This window comes from Nematostella vectensis, chromosome 4 (assembly GCF_932526225.1).
Source record: "Nematostella vectensis chromosome 4, jaNemVect1.1, whole genome shotgun sequence".
Lineage (NCBI taxonomy): Eukaryota > Metazoa > Cnidaria > Anthozoa > Actiniaria > Edwardsiidae > Nematostella > Nematostella vectensis.
In genome coordinates this window covers 4,334,905-4,352,290 of record NC_064037.1, presented here as the reverse complement: position 1 = coordinate 4,352,290, position 17,386 = coordinate 4,334,905, and the positions used below count along the sequence as shown (strand labels likewise).

The 17,386-nt window shown below is 40.4% G+C and overlaps 2 protein-coding genes across 2 annotated transcripts; one reads left to right on the top strand and one right to left on the bottom strand.

Moving 5' to 3' along the window:
• The first annotated feature begins 1,912 nt into the window (after positions 1 to 1,912).
• Positions 1,913 to 12,006, top strand: LOC5513081 (BICD family-like cargo adapter 1). Its single transcript, XM_048726395.1, has 13 exons — positions 1,913 to 2,429; positions 2,562 to 2,777; positions 4,540 to 4,659; positions 4,850 to 4,996; positions 5,683 to 5,766; positions 6,882 to 7,013; positions 7,206 to 7,451; positions 8,543 to 8,734; positions 8,981 to 9,019; positions 9,201 to 9,326; positions 10,565 to 10,698; positions 11,111 to 11,231; positions 11,504 to 12,006. Exons 1-13 carry the CDS (start codon positions 2,097 to 2,099, stop codon positions 11,636 to 11,638), a joined length of 2,025 nt encoding a protein of 674 aa, XP_048582352.1. The 5' UTR covers positions 1,913 to 2,096; the 3' UTR covers positions 11,639 to 12,006.
• A 355-nt stretch (positions 12,007 to 12,361) lies between these two features.
• Positions 12,362 to 17,377, bottom strand: LOC5513082 (testis-specific serine/threonine-protein kinase 1). The gene is made up of 10 exons (XM_001633361.3): positions 17,072 to 17,377; positions 16,892 to 16,999; positions 16,587 to 16,783; positions 16,389 to 16,444; positions 16,187 to 16,316; positions 15,910 to 16,034; positions 15,293 to 15,396; positions 14,102 to 14,321; positions 13,225 to 13,659; positions 12,362 to 13,142 (listed from the first exon to the last, which is right to left on the bottom strand). Exons 1-10 carry the CDS (start codon positions 17,300 to 17,302, stop codon positions 12,742 to 12,744), a joined length of 2,007 nt encoding a protein of 668 aa, XP_001633411.3. The 5' UTR covers positions 17,303 to 17,377; the 3' UTR covers positions 12,362 to 12,741.
• Between the last annotated feature and the right edge of the window lie 9 nt (positions 17,378 to 17,386).

Genomic DNA, 17,386 nt, shown 5'->3' with positions numbered 1-17,386 from the left:
TGTTTTGTCTGTGGTGCATCCATCCAATGTGGTGAAATCTTCTGATAGCTTCTACATGACCCTGGTGCAGACTTACAAAAGAAAACATTTTTACTATTAAACTTATAATTATCTATCATATAGGTTGTTTGTTTGGAGAGGATGTGCAGCGGTTGTGGAGACTGGTAATTGCTGTGAGTTGTAAAAGTTTTCTAGAACAGCTTGTAATGTATTGGGCATTATACAGTTAAACTTTGAAAGAACAGGCTACTAGAAGACAGGTTCCTTGAATGGAAATTTAAAAATATATATCTATCGTAAAAAGGTAAATTTTGGGGGATCTGTATCGATGAGATAGATATTAAAGTTCTAATAACGATTTTTTTTAGTCTTTCTTTTTTTTTGTAATTTATGGTGAAGTGTTTTTGTTAATGTTTTATAGTACCTTATATGAATAGATATATATTATAGTACCTTTTGAAGCTAGATAGCTATATTATGTAATATGTAGACTGTAATCACGACTAAGTATGTTCACGACTAAGTATGTTCAGATGTTCACGAAGAAGTCAGGTCCAAATATGGCGTGACGTCACAACTCTTACTCACCACAGGAAACCCAACGACCATGCAAGGGAAGTCTAATTCTCGTCCCCATGCCCCTAAAAAGACAAAAAAAGTTGGAAATTCGGGGTTGCAAGTGGTTGCGAGATGCAGATAGGAAGCAGAATATTCTTCTTTAATGAGAATATTGAAATACTTTTTTTTCCTCTAGAACAAAATTTTGTTCGAGATGATTATTGACCAGAGCATTTGAAACAGGAAATTACAAGTTTGAAGACCCTAGAAAAACAGTATGTCAAGATCTCACTGTGTTCTTCTCAATCTTGTCGATTGAATTTGCACCTTAAAGAATAGGGGGAGGAGACGGCCGTGATATGCAAATCCTGTGTTTTCGTGCCGGAAAACTATAAAAGCCTACAGGTAGGCTCTTAAAAAGGTACATCGTGCCTCCACTGGAAAAGCAGATAACTCGCAACTAATATTTCCTTTCTATTTCCGGTTACACGCTAATAAAAACGTAAGACTGCTTTAATTAGAGGCGCAAGAAGTTCATATTATATTATACGGAAGTATGTTTAACTTAAGGCCTTATTTTTCCTAGAAATTGATAAGAAAAGTTTATATTTGGCATGGCTCTTTTAATGCAATAAGTGTATACAGTATACGCCGCGTTTGAAAAAAAAAATACAAATAGACTGGCCCTTGCGTTTATAGGAAAATAAATTAGAAATAACATGCTAACGGATTAAGAAAAGTGCTACAAAAGATTATTAGCTGTCTCGCTATTCCTGCGTGCCAAGAAGCACCGCTTCTCGAAAGGTCAAAAGGATCGCAGCCCAAATTAGTCCCGTACATCACTCTTCCTTGGTAAGATACTTCCGCCTGTGTGTGCGGCATAGGTGGGTCTAATAAAAACAAAGATGAAAATCCGCGGTAAAAAAAATGGATGGGAGATGTGGATTTTAAATGTAGGTTGAGATATCTATTGAAGATTGAAGAAATAACGATTTGCTAATGTCTCATACATTAGCTGTTTTTTTGTTTTTTTTGCTGCTAGAAAGGGGGGGGGGGGTTATTTTGATTTTTACACATTCACATGACAATAACATTTGTCATGTGAATGTGTAAAAGTCAAAATTAAAACCCGCCGTTTTTGCACCGTATAAACGCGTTTTCTCGCCCTCTTTGCAAAAACAAAAAGATTAAAAGAAAATGGCGTCTGATTTATTTTTCTCAAACATTTTTTTCCTGGTGTGCTCCTTGGAGCTTTCTTCCTGTGACGTCATTATATTTGCGTTTACGAAAACTCTTCGAAAATAGGCTGTCAATTGTTATGCGGAAAAAAAAGATGTTCTGCCTTCCGATTGGTTGTGAAGAGGTAGAGCCCCTTATTTGAATAACATAAAAGCCGCATGAATATTAAAATTTTGTACAGCTTTCAAAACTCGAATCACTAGGATACAAGCAATTCCCTCAAAGTCGATTGCACTTGTCGATTTCTGGTGATCGACATTGAATGAAAAAATGGCGCATTCCCGGAGTTAAAAACCCAAATGAAGACTACAAAGAATGACTTATACACATTGGCTATGAGTGAATATGAAACTGACGAGCACGACGAAGGTATCATCGAAGAAAAAAACGCGGCGGGAATGAGCGACTTCAGGTTCAATTTGGATGATTTGGAGGAGAAGTTTTTGGAGGATGAAGATTTTGCACGATGCAGCGAAGAAGAGACGAACGACAGCGACGTTTATGCTGAGCTTGCTCAAAAAGAAAAGGATCTATTACTAGCTGCTGAGTTAGGAAAGGCCCTTTTAGAGAAAAACGAAGAGCTATCGCAAAAATATGAAAAACTACAGGAGGAATTTTCTCAAAGAGTCGAAGTGAGTGATGAAGTCTTCTTTTAATTGCAATGAAGTGTTGTTATCTTGGATATTTTAACAGTAAATTACTTTAGCATAAATATCGTTTAATACTTTTACCCTGATATTTCTCAATTATGTTGTGTTTGACAGCAACTAGAGCAAGAAAAACACGAATTAAAATTGAGGCTCGAGAGGATTGATGGCTCGCATGAGTTGAGGGTACAAGAGTTGCAAGCTGATATTCATGCTCTTCGAAACGAACTTAACTCTGTTAAAACAGCCTCTGTCACAGACTCTAGATCAAAAAGACTTACATTTGTTGGTCTCACAGAGGAAAACCAACAACTTCACAACGAACTCGCAAAGGTAAAACACTCGAAATTACGTAGTTTTATAATCACATTATTATGTTTATTCCAAGAGATACTGGCCGCAAGCCTTTCAAAAATGCTTTCTTATAAAAGTAAATGTCTTCTTATAGCTCGCTGGTACAAACCAATGTTGCTTTCTAAATTGTGTAGACCGGAAACCATCTTGTCTAAATGGATTTAGCTCTTTTAGACATGAGGTAATAGCTGAAACTCAATCCGCTGTAATATGACCTTCGAAGTTTAGCGCGTGCGGGCAACAATATTCGATATATTCGTATACGGGCATCCACGGAATAACCTATATTCGTCAGTGAAAAGCTTCTTTGATCTAGTAGTCACTGCTCTGAAATTATGGATTCCCTATTATTCTAAATCAGCGAAAACCGCATAGAGTACTTGTTGGTGGTTTCTTTATTATTGTCGTTGTGGCTGTGCGCCGTATTATATAGTTCTTGGCGAACAATAGAAACTCACTTTATTTTTGTCTCAAAGTTATTTCAAATGTAAGGACGGTATTAGATGAGCTGTTTTAGCTTTTACCTGGGTTTCTTTCGTTTTAATGTCAAGTTTTTCTTTACAAACATTTTTATTGCGATTAAATACAATATCGATGTTTCAGAGTTGCATAATAGATGAACAATTAGAAGCATAAGTCTTCAAAGTCGTTTTAGCCAAACATGAAAAAAATCTTGCATACTCATGAAAAAAGCTAGAATTAGTACGCCTTAAACGCCTAACAAAGATTTTATTTCGTTTTGAAGTCCTTGGCCTGTTTACTCAGCTGTAAAACAAAATACAATTTTTATTCTCTCAAAAATTCAAAAATAAATTCCAGCTATTTCCTAACTATATCCCCCTATTGTACAAATATTCGGCTCAGTGTATTTAAGATGAATTTTTGAGGTGTAGAATGGTTACAGCGTCGGCAGGTATTCTGGTTAGAGGCATTATCATATCTGCCAAATCAGAAAATGTTTACAATATTTAATTGCTCCTCCTGTATTTAGATGATGCCTTTCTAGTATTGGTCGACAGACTCAAGTGTTTCCCCCACGCTGGGTATATTGGCCGTGAAATGCTTTCTATTTAACATTGTACTGATGTTTATCAGACTATTACTATAGTTGATAGAAAGAGAAAATTACTTGTCTTGTGAGGGGTGGGGTGGGGGTGGAAGACATTTGGGTGTGGAGGTCAATTTTTTCTGCAAAGTAGGCCACAATATTGGTGCAAACTTGAAAAAGAAATATTCTGCAATTATAGGATGGGACTTGTTCCCCTCCGCAGGCATCTGGAGCTGTTAGGAGATCCAAAACCAAATCATCAAATAGAACAATTGTTACTTTCACCTGAAAATCCTCCTAGTTGAAATGCTTCTAAATTAATATCTTATTTATAGTTACATATTAGGGGTTAGATATGAATAAGATTATATGTTACACTTGGAACAGTAAATATATATATATTTGTAAATATAGAAAATCAAGATATGGAAGGCCTGTTGTGTGCAAACAAAATAAACTTTGGGGGATGGGAGGCAGTGGGAGAAGGAAGAGGGAGCACCCCCCCCCCCCCTCCCTCATGCTCTGCCTTCAATAAACTCCACACTGTTACTCATTTCTCTATTTGTGTGTCAGCTTAAATGTAGTGCATTTGGGTATTTTTACCTTATTCGTTGTCCTAAAAAACATGCAGCATAAAGTGCTTTGACTCTATTTTACACCTTTGACGTATTGTTCACTTTGAAACTTTTGTAGGTAAAAAGTGATCAAGAGGATCTTGTCAAAGAACTTAGCAATTTGAGAAAACAACAATTTTCTAGATCTATTAGCATTGAGGATGGTCGACTGCTGGAAATTGAAGAACTCAGGGAAAAGGTAAATAATTGTTATCTATCAAATCCCTGGGAAAATTTCCCCCTCCCCCCTCCCCTCTCACCGTTCCCCTCTCCCACACAAAATTTAGGAATTACTCCCCATTTATCAAGGTCAAAACAAATAGTAAAGTATGGGGAAAACAGCTGGTTAAAAGTCAATCAAGGGCTTCATGCATTGCTGTTCTACCTAGCTATCAAGACTTGAAGAAGAGAAAGATTTCCTCCAGAAAATGGTTGAAACATTAGCCATTGCAAAGGAAAACCTAACCAAGGAAGTGGAAGGGCTAAAAGAGAGCAATCAATTAATGCAAAAGGACAGTGCTGATGCTAAAAGTCAGGTAAGTAAGATAATACATAGAACTTTTTTATTTGTACCAAAAATATTGTCCTTAGTGATGGTGTCCTCTGAACAGGTTTTCTTACAGCACAGGGGCGGACCAAGCTTTTCGCTAAAGTGGGAGTTTGGCTTAGTGACAAGGGGGGGGGGGGGATAATGTTTTTTTGTTACATATGGCTTACTGGTAGCCCAAACGGGGAGGGGGTTAAACCTAAACCTTCCCCCTTGATCCGCTACTGCAGCAGATTCCATTGTTCTTCAAAAAATGGATTGTAAAGATCATTTTAATTAGCTGGAAGACAAGGAAGGATTTTGAACTGAAATATAGTGGTCTAAACAAATGGATGATTAAAAGAACATTAAGCGTATATGAAGCAGTTTATTATGACAATAGACTGGTACTAGAATTTCACACAAAAAGCGACACAAGGAATAGAATAATAGTTATTTAACCAACACCCACTACTTGTGCTGAAAAGAACAAGTATATCAAAATACAAAACATTTAACTAGAAATATCTTAATCAAACACTGTTGAAAAAAAATAAAAATAACTCCTCTTATTCAAGTTTTATTAATTGTGTAACCTGTCATTAATTGTGTAACCTGTCATTAATTGTTTTTGAACATACACATCTTCACTCTCTTTTAAAAGAGCCCACCTACCAATTTCATTTATTTTTTTAGTTAAATGACATCGAGGAGAAGCTCGCTGAAAGTAGAGAAAGCAACCTGGACTTGCTTAATCAACTAGATGAATTGAAAATGCAGGTAAGGTTGACGAGGAAAATACTTGAAGGGTCTTCTTCTCCGTTATTTTATGTTTGCGTGCTCTTCCCTCCTAAAACTCTTATTAAGCTTGAATTGATTGCTTGTTAAGGCACGGAAAGTGACAGCTGGAACTTCCTGAGGATTTAAAGTTTTGGCCAGGATTCAAGCCCAATGGGCATTATTCAAATGATTCATGTCGCCATTAGCGATGACGTCATTCTTACGCAAGCGGCATACTGATGTCGGCTTTTTAAGCTTATTTGCCCTCTCAAGCGTTTCATATTCCCGATAATACAATATTGAGCCCATTAGAGTGTAGTTCCCTTTCTTCGACGCGGGTGTCACGCCCGTTGCTGACGATTATTTTGATGTCACTTCATTTTTAGCTTTTTTATAATCTGATATAATTTCTTATAGAAATTCGTCAATTAGATGCAATAATTTTCAATCTCATATACTGAATGTCAAACTTCATCAAATAACATATTTTCATGCTAGCTTCCATGACTCTCTCATTGCGAGACTTAAATTAACCGCTGACCACGAAAAACGCGTGACTGAGCTAAGGGTACAGACCCGTGTGTGTGTGTGTGTGTGGGGGGGGGGGGGGGGTATCCATAAAAATGGACAGAGGTGATCGTCCTATCTTTTAGGGTATAAAATTCCCTTAATCACTGCTACCCATAAAGGAGTGTTCAAAGACTGCTATTCCTTAGGGGTCTCATGAATGGATCATCCTATTCAATAATAACTGAACCACTCTAAAAGATACTCAGAAAAATGACAAGATGTGAGATGTGCTCGATCGCGGTGTCATATGGACCGCAGCAAAATTCATGAGAACTGTAAATGTTCTTGTTCGTAGTACTTTATCTCTTAGGGTTAGAGCCATGAAAGAAGATGGCTGGGCTGGGTTCCTAGAAAGCAGTTTAACACTAAACCAGGGTTAGATTCTTATCTAGTCAAATGCCCTGATCGTTAAATTCATTTCTGGATTAGCGATAACCTGCTTTATATGAACCAGGCCTTGATGTTTAGGACATATTCCGTCCCTATTTTTATGGCTGGTTGTTGAGTAAACCATTGCTCCATTGCAAGTGGGTTTTTTGTTCCAGGCGTCCCTGGACCAGACGTCTCGCGGTTCGCTTTTTTCGGAACTTTCCGATATCTCGCTCTCGATGCTCGATAATGACGTGTCACTTTGCACCAAGCTCGGGCTCTCGCCAAGCGGCAAACCAGTTAAACAGGTAAAACTTGCCGTAGTACACACAACTTATCAGAATTATCTGACCGAATGCGGTCTTTATGCGTTGTAGTTGTAGGGCCGATTCCTTTAGCTTTTACTCATCGCGTAGTAGTTATATTTATTCAATTTTTTCTTAATTAACTGTTCGACCCCCAAATGAAATAAGATTTTAAATAAATTCATATATGCACAGGAGTCAAGTTCCCATCTGAGACCTTTCCCCAGTCTACACGGTAATCCCAGACCCCTAGCCACTTCGTCCTCTATCGGCGTGGGAGGCTTGGGCTCTAACAAGCGCCAGCGCCAGTCTCTCAGTCTGGACTCGGAGGAGAGCGACCGCGAGGACCTGGACTATGATGATGACGTAGAGGATGGCCCAGTTTCCAAGGCAATGAGCGTGTACGAGCAGCTTGAAAGAGAGGAGATCGTCAACGCGGAGGTAACAAAACTTGTTTTGTCTAAGGGGTAAAGGGGGCGAATCAGGTCATGTGAACTCTTATGCTGCATTCACATTCCGTGTCGAAACATGACAGTGATGAATAACGGATGCACATAAAACAAGCACAATCGTAGTGTTGAATCGTTCGAGCAAAGGCATGGACGGCTGACATCAGTCACTGTTTTGACTTACTGTACAGCATCAAAACCATACTGTACAAAAGGTGACTGATAATGAGGGAGCCATTTAGAATACTAAAGCCTTAGCTTTGCGCTAGTTCTCTTAGCATTCGCAAAATGTGCCAGTTCTCCGGTGAAAAGCCGCCATTTCAAAACAAAAAGGCTGGTTTAACAACTATTTTAACAAATATGTTTTATTTTTTATAAATTTATAGAGTTTTTGTTTCCACTTGGTTATCTTAATCTAGGTTAATATCGATACTCGATCCAAGAAGTCTTGAAATGCTTTGCCACGTTTTACTTCCAGCACCAAGGCACCATGTCGCACCATGTCGCACCATGTCGCACCATGTCGCACCATGTCGCATATTGTACAAATAATCAAATATTGCTGGGCCTAGCATTGAAAACTCGAGTTTGGCAAGATCCATTTTGATGCCTTTTTATGTGAAATGTCAGTTGATGCCAAGTGGAGGAGGGAGGCTAAGATTTACAGAAAAGAAACGCGTTTTAAATAGTTGGTTCCTTAGTGAACTCAAAATTAGTTGACTACCCTTCAAAGGAAACAGCGACACTATTCCTTATTAAAGATGCTCTACATGTCGCTAGCAAAATATCCGAGTGTAAGAAAGTATCCATTTTCATCGGCTGTTTTGAGATATTTGTTTTTGCGATATTTTTGACTGGAGTTTGGTAGATGAAGTATACAACTTCCTTTTAAGATGGTTATTTTGCGATTTCGTCACATAATTTGTCTTCCAATGATGAAAATAGTGTTTTTATTAAGTTGTGACTGGCTTTTTAAGGAGGAAGAGGTCGCAACGTATGACCCCTCCTGTTGTTGTTTGTTGCGTTCGTCTACTGTAATCAGTCAATCTACATAATCTCGTACATTGTCTCGCCTCCATTTAGTTACGTCAGGAGATTGCTGCAGTCCACAACGAACTTGTGGAGTTCTACGAGGGATTGCGAGGCTCGTCCGAGACTTTATCATCGCTCGACACTGATCCCGTGGACTCGCGGAATGTCCGACATGGGTGTCTCACCTCTTTTGTGGGTACCTTTAAGGACGTTATCACAGACCTTCTACACGCAACACAAAGGGTAGGTTTCACGTTATCTCCAGTACATCCATCATTAACACACTGTTATGTTCCTGGAATTTAATTTCAGATAATTTTCCCACATTCCACTCCGGACTTCAACACCGAACTTTCTAGACTTCACACTGTACTGACAACCGTACAATCACACTCTTCCCAAGTCTTTCTTATAATTCCCCAATAAGGCATAAGTCGATGGGAACACTTTTCACTAATGAAACGTTTTTCATCTATTTTTTTTTTTTAGAAAAATTCGGATTACGACACGGATGAGCTTATTGAAGAAGTAAGTCCAACACAGTGAAATCAATAAAAATAGTGATTAAACAAATACACGCAGTTACGTATTCCTGTAGATCCGAATAAAAGATTAAAGGTTCATCTTTAGGAATACAAATTCCTTAAGGTATTGCTTGTGTGACGAAACATATTCTAACTTTTTCCGGTGCCTTATGTTCTATTTTCAGGTGAATCACTTGAAGAGCGAACTTTACGAAGCCCACAAGGACAACGATGTACTAAAAGATGACATCGACGATGCACTACACAGATTAAAACTAAAAGACACCGAAATAGCAAGACTCAGTGCACAGGTAAAAACCGCAATGTTTCTATTACAGACAAGTCTAATTTATTCCGTTGTCGTAAAGCGCCAGGAGACTGCCTAGAGGAGTCTGTTATTAATTATTAAGTGTTTTTGGATTGCAAGGGCGTTGAACACTCGAAATGCGACGTCATGATGTTGTGAAGCATGGCACGTTTAGTCGGCTCCAGTTCACTGCGCATCGTTACTTCTATTTGGTGATTTGGTGTTTTGTTTTTGCGCGTCGTCACGCGGCGACGGCAGGAAAAAAGGTGACCCAAAATTTGCCTTCATGCTAAGAACTCAATTTTAAAATAGATTTAAAATAGCGAACAATGATAGTGGCATTTGCGTAAAATAGAAATCCTTGGAACAACTTTTTTCATTAGAACAAAAACTACAAGCTCAAAACTTGCATTAAAACTGATGGATTTACAATTAGGCTGTTTTCTTATTGTTCTGCTGAGAGCTGAAATAGAAATTGAAGCAAAAATCATCAATGTTGAAATGTCCTCTGCGCGCGCGCTGACGTACACGGGAATGACGCCACAAGCGCGCGCTGTTGTGAAGTTTTTTGTCATTGCCTTTTCTTTCGCGTTTCAGGGATAAATTCTAAAAAAAATTATATTGATAATAATTCTATAAAAAAATCAAACCTTTTTTGTGCCCTCATAGCGTGTTGAAAACCTTGGTGTTTGTTTGAGGAGTTATTGAGCAGACGAGAAGCAAGTTTTGACTACACTGTTCGCAGGACAGATATCCAGTTTGGCTCGACGTTATCGCCTGATATTTGTCCCGTGAAAATGTGCACATGACCCGTATTGACCAATGAGCGCGCGTGAAAATTCATCACTGGGATGTAATTCCGAATGACCACGAATGAGAGCCGGCATACATCATGGCCTAAAGCACACGTTCCGTCCTCGCTAGACTATGAAACTTGAAGTTTTAACGCTGTTTGAAGGAAAACGGTTGAAATTAGACAGAATCAATTGAATAGTGCATTTAACGTCTGTCTCTTTGACTTTTCAATTGTTTGTGATGGAATTTGAAGTGTTTCTGTGAAAATGCTCGTACAATCTCGCTAATTAAATTAAAACTAAGAGTTTTGCTGGAAACTCGTTATATTTTGATACCTGTGTTGCTGCTTGTTCAACCATCCATATTTCTACCTTCCTGTCTGGCTTTCTGTCTGGATTTTTTTTATATATATTCTACTCTTACTCTAATATTTCTTTTGATTGGCAGCTACGAGATCGAGAGCAAGACATCAGCAGGTTGAAGGAGGAGAAGAGCCGGTTGCTGGCAGAGAAGGGCCCGGACCTCGCCCTAGACATGGTATACCAGCAAGCACTCAAGGAGAAAGAGGCAGCTCTGAAAAGGTATACCCATGAGACAACTGCGAGAACTCGCATGTTTTTGGTCCGTTAATCGAATTTTTCGGAACTTCTGCTACCACTCACGTAATGTCGTATTTAAACGTCCTTAAAAAGTACTAGGAACCAATTGAATTAAAACTTTAAATATTAAAATCAATATAGATAATGTAAAAACCTTGCTCATCCATTTATTCACATTTAAAAACAAGAATTTTCTCTTGGGCGGGAATGGTTTCTGATTTGTGTTGTGGTTTACATACATTCCCTCTAAGCTGTCAGGGGATGCTAAGATATGTTGCAGCTTTGTTGACAATCCTCCAAGTGTTCTAAAGCTTCTCTACATTAAAGGGTTTTGATAGTTGTCGAAATGACCCTGACGTATATAATCCCCTCCGACTCCCTTTTTGTTTTTCAGAGAGTACGAAATCTCCCAGGAGCTTGAAAAGTTGAAGCGAGACGCTGGAAGACTTGATCATCAACTTATCGAAGCAATCCAACAGAAGATAGAGCTGTCAGAACAACTGGAGGAGTGGCAGGTAGGAACGGGTATGGGGGCGTAGCCGTGTAAATCGTGGAGGTGACGAGGGAAGTGAGGGGGGGGGGTTGGGATCAGTGCAAGTTCGAGGCTCTGGAGAAGGAAATTTTCTCTTTGCTCACATGACAAAATAATCTGATTGTCCAATCCTTGCTCACGCGACACCACCGGCCAGTCCGCTATTCGATTTGTTATCACGTTGCGCCACCTCAGGCTGCTCTTTCAATGTGCTGTCACGTGACCCCTACCTAATTGTCTGCCTGTTTTCCGCAGTACGACATGGCCGCCCTCATAGACGAACAAGTCCAGAAGCAAATGCGAACGGCAGCCAAAGAACACGAGGCAAGATCGAAACGAAAACCCGCGCTCTTCTCTAAAGGCTGGAACTGGACCTCGAACAGTAGATAACCATAGCCCAGCCAATCGGAGATTTGATACTATCAAGCCAATCATATATTTGATACTATTTATGAAGTTACTAAAGTCAATCTTTCACGCGAAAAATTTGAGTGTTTGCGTGTGAGAAGAATTTCCATGGGAGATTTCTTCTTGTTGCCATGGTAACATTGTTATTTTGTACATCAGTGATGCAGAGATTGTTGGTATCCGAACACACTATGTTGCCTGAAGCCACAGTCAGGCCAGCTCCTAAGTGTTCTTAGGAAAATGTTTACGCCCAAAAATAGATTTATGATCTAACTTATTTGACGGTATTTATACATAATGTCCTTTATGGTTTTAAAGATGTAAATAGAATTAAAAGAAAATTAACTAAGGATTTCTGCAGAATTTTTTTAGATTCGAAAACCCTTCCTTACTTTCTATCTTTACTTTTCTTAATGGGCTCTCCAATGCGTAGGAAGCAGATACATAATGTCTTGTCCGTGGGTTCCAGGGAGGGCTTAAGGGGGGTTGTAATGCCTGAGCAAAAAAAAATGGTCCAAAGAGAAGGGAAAACTGGTATTTGGTGAGTGTGGATATCGCAAATGTTCAAATAAGCAGCTCATTTCGAGTAATAAGGTATACGGCGTTGAAAGGAGAAAAGGTTGCTTTTTCTGAGTGGATTCCTCATAATCAAATGCTAATATTATGAGCCCATTTCATCACCAAGTACTGTACGTCCCCCTGTACTCCTCTTTTGAACAGGATTTATTAATTATATACAAAGAGCTTAGATATGTACATTTTGCTACAAGGCAACGGCGCGTGCGCGGTAGAGTTCATGTGATTGGTAGTTTCTTTATGTTGATTGGCATGTTTATGAAATCGTCCAACAAGACGTCTTTTTATACCTGATCACCCAGCGGAATAGTGACTACTCTTGCGCAGTCTTTTACTCCTTCGCGCATTCACGTTGTGCAACTTTATGGAAGAAAAACATGTAATTTTGAAGATATTTGGATTCATAGAGCATGAATTTGGAAAAAGATTAAGAACTAGCGCGCAAATTTCATGCTAACTATATTTAACTACTTTAAACAAACGTTTCCTACTCTAGATCAAATATAAAGCTAAGACAGAGAGTCGCACACTCTTTGAGACCGCCTGAGGCCATTGCTGATGAAGGTCACGTGTTTGTAGACTGGTTTATTGGGCGTGGCTGCTCGCTCGCTGTTCACTCGGCCACGTATTCTGTTATTGGTCAGCGGTTTACGTGTGCATGGGTTTAGCCCAAGGGTATTCTTCCTGGTTTTTGATCGGTTCTTTTCTTGCGAGGGAGGGGTGACTGGGGATGATTGGACGCTTTTACCTCGTGATGGTGGGGTGACTCGTCTCCAAGGAGAGATACCGGAGCGGCCAAGTCTGGAGGCGTTTGTTGGAGGAGTAGGCACGACTGTGTTAACTCTGAGCTGTGTTTTGGGTGAGACAGGCGGTAAATCAGACTCTTTGGATTTTTGTTCTGCAGAAACGCCTGCGGAAAAAAGTTTGAGGTTAAATAAATATACAGCTTAGCAGTAACATAAACGTTAACTAATCTGTATATCAATACTTACACTTGGGGGTTTTGCTCCGGCGTCCACTGCTCGACAATTTGGTGACGTATCTCCACACGTGTTGTCTCGTATCTCTCATCTCACTACGAGCTTGGCGACACTGTTGAGATTCCTGCAGGGCCCGGGACATGATGATGTAAGTCTCCCTGCTCAGGTCCTTTGGTCTGTTGGCGCTCCCAGATCCAGCAACAATCTGGGCCACTTTGACGGCCAGCTCCTTACGATTTGCGACCTTGCCAGTCTGTGCGGTTGGAGTGAAGCTGCGAGGGCAGGGGGTGGAGCGGGAGGACGAAGGCGTTTTCTCGCGTCCGTCCCCCTGGATGGACTCTAGGGCGGGTGTGGTCATTCTGATTGGGGTTTTTAGGTCGCGTTTGTGGAGGAGTTTGGCGATTGTTTGCGGCTCAGGGCTACTCAGAGGCCAGCCTTGTTTAGGATCTAAAATAATCAGGAGTGATAAGAACAGATTGATAAAAAAGATATCAAATATGAAAGAGAGCATAAGTAAACCCTTCTTGTTACCTTAACTTCGACCTCTACATGACCCCAAAAACCGATTACCATCTGTTGTTCATTAGGACGTTTACCCTTTATCTCTCCCTACCTATACGCTCAAGTCTCTTACTAAGGTACTCCTATCCGTCAAACAACATCACTTCCTCAACGCCTCCTTATGACATAGGTTCCTTCTTACTTCCTGGAATTTCTGGCCATGCATCCCTCTCACGCCACCATTACCCGTACGCCTGTTCCTTATCAACACTCTGCCTGCATCTTTCCTCTAACCGTCCATAGCATAGTTCGCCGCGTCCTCCCCCACTCTCCCTTCGCATACCTCCCCCCCCCCCCCCCCGCCACACCCTATATAGTCCCCTCTTACCTCCAGGTGTTCTTATTCGAACATTCTCTTCAAAGTCTGGAGTCTTGGGCTCTTTGATTTCTGCCACTCTCTGTGGCTCAGCTTCCGCCTCGCCTTGAGTCATTTGCATAGACTCTGATACCTGAGTCTCTGGTGCTTTACTTGAATCACGCAACGGCACCACGTGTGGCGTGACAATATGGACAGGTTTAATCTTAATCAGTTGCGGGTGGTAAACATACTGGAAAATAAATAGAATAAAAGCAATGTTTTGCAATGATTATGAGTGTGATGTCGGAGAGTAAGAGATTGCCTTTTTGTTTTGAAATGGCGGCATTTTTACCGGCGAAATGTTACATTTGTTGAATGCTAAAAAGCTAGCGCAAGGTTAAGGCTATAAATTTTTTCATGACTCCCCTGGTTTTAATGCTGTACAGTTAGTCAAAACAGCGACTGAAATCAGCCTTTCGTACCTTTACTCGAACGATTCAACACTACGATTGTGTTTGCTTTCGCCAGAGCACGCACATGCGCATACGTTATTCAGCACTGTCAAGATGGCGTGGATTGCGGTCAAATGGGCTAGAAGAGTTGCGTATAATGCGTGGTAGGGTGAGGGGATTTGGCGCGCCAATTGCTGTTGGGAAATATTGTTGAATTGTAGGATGCTAGCATGATACTGTGGCATATTTCGTTTGAAGCAGTAGGCTGTCGTCAGTGTCGCGTGAAGGGTGACATTTGCACAAAGGTATTGTTATAAGAGTGATGTGGGTGCCGTGTTAATGCCTGGTGAACACTAGTGACATAACCACATGGGCGCGCGCACTAGGCCGACATAACGACATGGACAAAATGACATATAAGAAAAAAACATGTTATTTCTCTTATGTCCATGTCGTTATGCCGGGTTAATGTCAAAATGTCGAACCATTCACACTTGAACATACGAAGATGATGAAGATACGAAGATTGCGCGTGCTTATGTCGTTATGTCGTTATCTCACTAGTGTGCACCAGGCTTAAGTGTTTCAAGTTGTTGACACTCTAATGAAGTCATCGTAAAAGTTGTCATAAGCACTGGATAAAGGATTTACACAGGTGTCGTTATAAGGGTAGTGTGGATTTGCCCTGTGATATTAAGGATCACCCAGAGGTGTTATTAAGAATAGTATGGACGCTGAAAAAAGCTATAAATAAGGATGTGGTAAATACCTGTTTGTCTGTATCCGTGAGCCATGGGTGTGTAACAATGCGAGGCATCGTGAATCTCTCCCGTGGATCGCATTTCAAGATGCTGCGAATCAAGCCTTGACAACCTGTGGGAAAACATTTACGCACTCATTTTCTTTAGGGTAAAGAAGCCGTCTTAAATTTGTCTTTTTATTGTGCTTGATATGGAAAAGGGCAATGGATTGTGTGGCTTGCCTCTCTTAGAGCCGTAGCAGGGGGTGGGGCACCGGGGGCACATGTGCTCCCAAAACATATAAGGAAGATGACATAAGGAAATGATCAGCAGGAGCGTGATTTTACCCATTAAATTTGCTTTATATTTCCGTATCGTTCCCCCGATGTTTCGAGGCCTGCCAAAACGAAGAAGGCTGCTTAGACCCTGTGCAAACAACGTCAGCATCGCTGGCGAGACACTGGCCCAGCAATACTAGTTATATGTATAACCATGTTGGGAGGTGGCTTTAAAACAGTTCGCAAAAAGTCCCATTTGTCTTGTGGTCACCAGAACGTAGCGGTGCCTGGAATATTGCGCAATTTTGGGTCCCTCCTAATGCTGTAACGGGCATAAATTGCTAGAGTTATTATTATCTCCAACGTACTGGCCGAGCAAGTTCCTCGCGCTGGGAAGGTCAGTCTGGATTTCGTCTGTACAACTAAAGCGTGAAGACTGCAGTTATCGTTGAACGGTAACCGACCGCACATCATCGCATATAGAATGATGCCCCTATACCAAGCAAATCACACAGTTAGTTTAAACAATAAAATGAATAAGATACAGAAGCATTTATAATTTGGTAATGGCAATGATAGTTTCGAGGTACATAAGAGTAGACAAAACGAGGCTCTATGATAAAAATCAGAAGACTATCTACTCACAAACTCCATATGTCCGCACTTTTTCCATCATATTTTTGAGCTTGCAGAATCTCCGGAGCAGCGTAAGCATAGGAGCCGCAGAACGTTTCGAGTAGCTTGTTGGAGGGATACCTCGTGGCAAAGCCAAAGTCTACGAAACAAACGCACGATATAAAGCTGGAGGTTTATTAAGAACTTTGGCATATAGGGGGATATTACAAACCTGAAATTTTGATCACATTGTTATCATCAAGCAATACGTTCTCGCACTTGAGATCTCTGAAAATAAACAAAAGAATGTACTCCGTTTGAAGCCAACTCTTCTCCACCATCATACGTTTTCTTTTATCACAATAAGAACGAAAGTCGACGTGAAAGGAGTGTCAAACTCATAGTCATAATACTATTTTTTGTAAAATACCTGTGGACCACGTTACGCTTGTGACAATGCATGATGCCCTCGGTGAGCTGTCGGAAGAAGTTCTTTGCTAGGTCTTCGCCAATACCAACGCAGCGCCGACAACGAGAATTGATATAATCCAAAAGATCCCCCTTTGCAGCGTACTCCATGACCAAGAAAATCTTGTGGCAAGTATGGAAAGTCTCATAAAGCTGTATCTGGAAAACAAGAACAAACGATTGCCGTAGGCGGTCTAAATATTTGTACTGTCATGTCAAACTTGCTATTTTTGTTTAAGATTAGAGCGAAAAAGTTTGCAATTTTACCACGTTATGGTGCCGACATGTTGCGTTGAGTGCGTCAATTTCCCGAGGCATGAATTTCTGTAAGTATTCAGTAGGCGCTTGCTTCTTGGATACAACTTTTATTGCGACCTGTGACAAACAGATAACATTGACAAGACGAACTGACAATTAACCTGAGAACATTGTCTATTTTCTACTAACCATATTGTGTCCCTTTGAATCCAGGTCATCTGCCAACCTTTTATCTTTTTCACGTTTTGGCTCCGAAACGTAAGCAAGTTTGACTTTTGCATACGCGCCTGAGCCTAGAATAGTTTTCGAAAGTTTGTATCCTCTTCGCTCGCATTCTAACTCCTCTAAAGATAGCTGGGAAGCTTTCCCCCCTGAAAACGCCTCTTTGATGGCGTTTAGTCTGTATTGTTTGGCCGACATGGCTCTTCTATCGTTCTCTATGGAAATACTAGATTCTCCTTCATTTTTCAAAGATTGTTTGGATGTGCATTTTTAGGTTCTGAT